A 6,000-nucleotide genomic window follows, 5' to 3' on the forward strand; every position below is an offset into this window, starting at 1 on the left:
CAGTAAATACGCAATTGTTGACTATATAGGTCAACATAGAATACACTAGTAATTCATCTCAAAAACACAAATTTGAAGATAGATTCCTTTTGTCCGACACCTTGAACTGTTAAAAATAATGAATCTGTAGTGATTTTGGAGATGATATATATAGACTACATTAACACACAAGGAAGTAAATACGTAATTGTTGACTATATAGGTCAACATAGAAATTCACTAGTAATTCGTCTCAGAAACACAAATTTGAAGAAAGATTCCTTTGTCCGACATCTTGAACTGTTAAATAACTCAATCAGATTCCTATTATCCCTTCATTAGATGGAATAATTAATGAAAAATACAGAGCATATTAAAACGCCCTTTATACATATCAAAATGGCTTCCTTGTTTTCTTTATCATCCAGGTTGTAGACGGTTTTTATTAGTCTCTATCCAAATATTTAAACAAAATTTCATAAAGTGAATCATTTTCTATCGCTTTCTCCTTGTATTAAATATTTCGTATTAAAAATATATAGTGTTTATTGAACAAATATGTCTTTAATAAATGTCCATCCTCCTAAAACGTATTTCGGTGCGGGAGACATTCAAAAGTCATTGGGTTCTCTTCCTGGATTCCCATGGGCAAAATATCCCGGAGAAAAACATCTCCCAGGGCACAATTATACAGGTCCAGGCACTAGGTTAGATCTGCGTTTAGACGAAAATGATAATCCCAAACCAGGAGAAGAACCCGTTAATAGAGTTGACGCAGCAGCGCTCAAACACGACAAACTGTACAGAAATAAAGACGTAACATTCAGACACCAAGCAGACAAACAAATGATAGACGAACTCGAAAATATTCCCAATCCCACTTTCAAAGAGAAATTACAAAGGGCTCTTATCGTAAAACTCTTGAAGGCAAAATTGAAATTGGGTATGGGCATAGCAGACGAGATTCACAAAGAATTTCGAAAAAACAAACATTACCTCAAAGTCAAAGTTTTTGATAAAGATGAAATTTGGTCAGCCGATTTAATCAACATGCCAGTCGAGAGCGGGTACAAGTATTGTTTGACGGTGATCGACATATACACGAGATACGCTTGGGTCTTTCCCTTGAAAAACAAATCGGGTCTGACTGTCAAACAAGCATTCGAAATCATAATGAAACAATCCGACAGACGACCCCTACAGTTGTGGGTTGATAAAGAAAGCGAATTCTACAACAGAAATGTGAAATCTCTGGGGTTTGAAATTTACAGCACGCATAACGAAGGTAAAGCCGTAGTGATAGAAAGATTCAACAGGACTCTTAAAAGCAAATTATTCAAGAAATTCACGGAATTGAAATCTCAAAAATGGCTTAAAATATTACCAGTTGTTGTCGACGAATACAATAACAAAATACATTCGTCTATAGGTGTGACGCCATCCCAATCCTCTAATAACCCGAATATCCGTCAACACTCGAAACAACTTTGAAAACGAGATTAGCAATTTGAATATTAAACCCAAATTCAAAGTTGGAGATCGAGTTCGTATTTTTAAATATAAATCATTGTTTCAGAAAGGTTACGTTGGCTATTGGACTAACGAGATATTCATCGTTGATAAAGTAAACAACACATCACCTCACACGTATGAATTGATCGAGAAATCATAGGAAGGTTTTATCAAAATGATCTTCAAAAAACTGACTTTTAAAAAATGAATCTCAAAAATGAAGATTTAGATGAAAGGTTAAGAAATTTAGATGTCGACAAGCATTTACGCTCTCTTAAATTAAGATTTTTTAAATTTAAATGTAAATTTATCTTCAAAATATTATTGAATGTGTTTTATCAGAATGTTATACAAGTTTTTTCAAACACAAACTACGTATATATTTTGTCAATTGTGTCTTCAGCAATACTTTCCGCCTACTTCGAAAAACACCTAAAAAAAATCAACTTGAATGTATTTCTCGATAAATACGGAAAAGACACGACCACAAATTTTCAACTTGTGAAATGGGCCAAGGAGTTGAACGTCTCGCCGTTTTATTATTGCATGCGAGATGAAATTGATGAACTGAAATACAAGAAAGGTAAATTTTACGCCATCACAAACATTCACACGTCGGATCAAAAAGGAGTTCATCACTCTGCTCTACACAAAGATTCTTCGAATAACTTTTATTTCTTTGATTCTTTCGGTCTAGAACCGACAGAAGAGATCACGAAATTGACTAGCAAACCAATCAAATGTTCTACGTTTCAAATTCAAATGCCAGGACAAAAGCTGTGTGGACAGCTGTCGCTTTGGGTTTTATATCGGTTGAGTTTGGGAGAAAAGTTTGAAGAAATTATAATAAATTTAACTCAATAAAAATGGCAAACAAGTTTGGATTAGGGTCTTTACCTCTAGAATATAAAAATCCCATGAGTTCTACGGCGTTTATAAACAAAGCGAAACCTTTTTTCGTGGATCAAATCGGAGACACCTTACAAGGGGATATCGATATGAACAATTTCAAAATAACTAATTTAAAGTTTCCAGGAAACGATAACGATGCCGTGAACAAGAAATATTTACTGGATCAAATAAATACAAATAGATGAGGACCATGTTGAAAATAGAATAAATGACGTGAAAAGATACCTCAGACGAAATATTAAAAATCTTGTGGACGAACCCAAACTACAACAAGAGTTAACGAGTTTGAAACGTCTTATTCAAGTGGATAGAACAAGTCAGTTGCAAAATTTAATATCTAAATTAGACGATAAGATTACGAACGTAAAAATAGACGTCCAACGTTTAATAGACAACCCAAATGTAAACGAGGATAGATTGAAACGAAAACTAACCGTCTTGGAAAGAAAACTTGGCGAATTGCTAGCAGAACTAGACAAGACCGCGGACAAAACCGAGTTACAAAATTCGATATCCAATTTGAACGAAAAGATCGCGAAGCAAAAATCAGATGTTCAAGATATAATTAACACACTTCCCATTGACAAAGATACGTTGAAACAACAATTGACTGCTTTGGATACTAAAATCACGGACGAATTAGAAAAAGAAGTGGGTGTGATTAAAAACTTTCTTCAAAATAAATTTTCGAGATGATATGAAAAATCATATTAAAGAACAGGTCAATCTTTTGATATCTAGAATTCATGACGATTTTTTGACACAAGAGAGAACGATATCGGCGAAACGCAAGAGTTTACTTTTCGAGGTAATTGTCTGATTCAAATAGAGTTTCCCATGAAGGTTAAAGTCAATAAAGTAGTCTTCAAACAAGGCGGTAGGGCCGTCAAACATATTTCATTATTCAATGATGGTAATTTGGAAGAGAATATACGTTTGATTGATATAAGGAATCAGGAAATTGAAACGAAAAATGGTAAATATATAGACACCTTTAAAATGGAAGTAGAAAATAAAGATATAAATAGATTTAGAATCAAAGATTTAGATATGATATTGGAGACGGAAAATCCACCATCAACCAACATTGTCCAAGTTCCACGACACTTACAAGTACCCGGAAAAAAAGAATCGAGTAGTCACGAGTTTTTACGAACAACAGACTTTGAATACGTAAAACTATATTTCGCTTTAGGCGAAAAATACACCTTCATAAACGTCAACAAGAAAGAGAGTTTATAGTGCATTTATCGTTTGCCGAAGGTTCCGACTTCATCCTTCATGCTGGTGGTTATATTTTTAGAGCCAAGATAAGCATCGAAAAAGAAAAAATAAAATATTCCTATCATCTTAAAGAGGACCATACGAAAAAAGAAATGTCGTTAGTACGTGTAAATGTTTTTACTTTTAATACCCGAAAATTTAATAATAATGCTAGGCCAAACAAAAATGTTCTATACGATATTCCGTGGTTCCATTTATCGGAAATTCACTTAATTTAACGACTTAAAAAATGGAACTCGAAAGCAGACAACAATACATGATAGACATACAAGAAGAGTTGAAAATAAAGTTGAGACAGTGCAATACATGCAGGAAAACATGGAGTAGAATCGATTCTTTTTTCAAAACAGCGAGCACAGTTCTAACGGTAGGAGTAACGGTGGCAACGGCCGTGACTGCTGGATTAATGCTTCCGGTCATCGTCCCAACCGTATTGGCTGCATCAACAGCCGTTCAAACGACCTCTTGCAGTCTCATCACTTTAGGTTTCACGAGTAAAAAGAAAGCTCATTATAAAAAGAAAACGGATATCTTGAATATGTATCTTAATCAATTGTACATCTTTTTCGAAAGATCGAGAGAAGACAAGAACATAACAGTTGAAGAATTACAAGAATTCAATGAAATTTTGGACAAATTCCATACAGAAATATCAGCGGTCAAAATAAAGAAAAAATCAAAAATATATACATAAAAAAATATGAATAAAATCGAACTTGATGAAACATTGATAGAAAAAGCCCTATTTTCCGATGTTATCAAGGCTATCTCTGATAAATGTAAAACATTCAAAGGACAAATTAAAATAGATGGAGAGATAGTCGAGGAAGGGAATCACAGACAATACATGTCACTCCTCGGTTTCAATGCCAAAACTTTTCACAATATCTTTTAAAATATGGACAAAAAATCCGATGCTTTCGATTAGTATTTTACAGGAAAAATAATTTTAATGAAAGACAATTTCCAAGAAATAAAAAGGTCGAGAGTTTGTAGAGGAGGAACTGATCTACTTAAAAAGATAAATGAATACGAAGGCGAAAATTGTTACATACCTACAGATGGTCACTGTTTTATCAAATGCGTCAATCGTGTTTTAAACGAAGACTACACGAGAGAATTTCAAGAATACATGAACGGGTTTTCAAAAGCAAATAGAAAAGGAGTGATGACTTGTGCTAGAATGAAGGAATTCAACAAGAAATTCAACACTTCGTTTCAAATTTATAATCCCAAAAACAGACATTTTCATCCCAGAGACGTTCACGATGAATTAGATTGGGTTTTTTACTTACACAACTCGCACAAAAAAATTTGGGAATTCAAGAAATAGAAGGCAATTACGAACAGGTGTGGAAAACGTGTAGAGACAACAACGCAGTAACACAGGTTTCACCTAAACGTGCTTTCGAGTATGAGCGATGATGCGTTATTCGCTTGGGATTGCGAAACATATTCAGAAAAAGACAAGCGAAGAGCAATTCCATATTGTTGCACTTAAATTAATTTAGAAAAACTAAGGAAAATGTTAAACAGAATAAATAATCTCTTTCCAGATTTAAAGTCATCAGATCCCCTTCCAGAAGAATTTTATGATAAACTAATGAATGTAGTAGAAATATTTGTAGGTACAGATTGCATCGATCAAATGTTGAAATATTTAGGTCAATATGATAGAAAGAGATTAATATTAATTTCTCATAACGGCAGTGGATTCGACAACTGGATCGTGCTTAAAAATGCAAAAAAACTAACGCATTGCCCTTTAAAAACACCCAGAGGAATTCTATCTTTTCCTTTATCTAATCCATACATGGATGAAGATTTACAGAAAAAATGGAAAAGACAGAAAGAAATAAAGGGTAATTATTTACAACATATTAATTTCACGTGCTCCTATCAACACGAATCCTCTAGTTTGGCTGCATGAGGAAATTCTTCCAATCTCCCCGCGAATTTGAGAAAGATTGCTGACGTAGATATCGCTAAATACACGCAAGACAACTGGGAGGAATTGAGACACGAATGGGAACCTTACGCCAAGAGAGACACTCTCTGTTTGGGAGCTTGTTTGATAAAATACAACCAAGTGACGAAAGAAGTTGTAAACCAGAATATGTGCAATAATCTAACGGCTCCATCTTTATCTTTAAAGGGTTGGTATTATTTATATCATTACGATAAAGAAATGATGGAAGAAGAATGGTATGAAACTACTAGAATGGTTGCGAAACATACCGAAAAAGAAAACGTAGAAAAAGTTTACTCGCACACTAATCCTTTTATAAGAAAAACCTGTACGTTGGCGTTGGC

At 34.0% G+C, this 6,000-nt stretch overlaps 1 protein-coding gene across 1 annotated transcript; it reads left to right on the forward strand.

The window, feature by feature from the left end:
• Positions 1–537: 537 nt before the first annotated feature.
• LOTGIDRAFT_172175 (hypothetical protein) lies at positions 538–3,645 on the forward strand (the record flags this gene model as incomplete). The annotated part of the gene is made up of 3 exons (XM_009048756.1): positions 538–922; positions 2,585–3,058; positions 3,233–3,645. The coding sequence occupies 3 exons, from the start codon at positions 538–540 to the stop codon at positions 3,643–3,645; spliced, it is 1,272 nt and encodes a 423-aa protein (XP_009047004.1).
• Positions 3,646–6,000: the final 2,355 nt, after the last annotated feature.

This window comes from Lottia gigantea (assembly GCF_000327385.1).
Source record: "Lottia gigantea unplaced genomic scaffold LOTGIsca_128, whole genome shotgun sequence".
Classification (NCBI taxonomy): domain Eukaryota; kingdom Metazoa; phylum Mollusca; class Gastropoda; family Lottiidae; genus Lottia; species Lottia gigantea.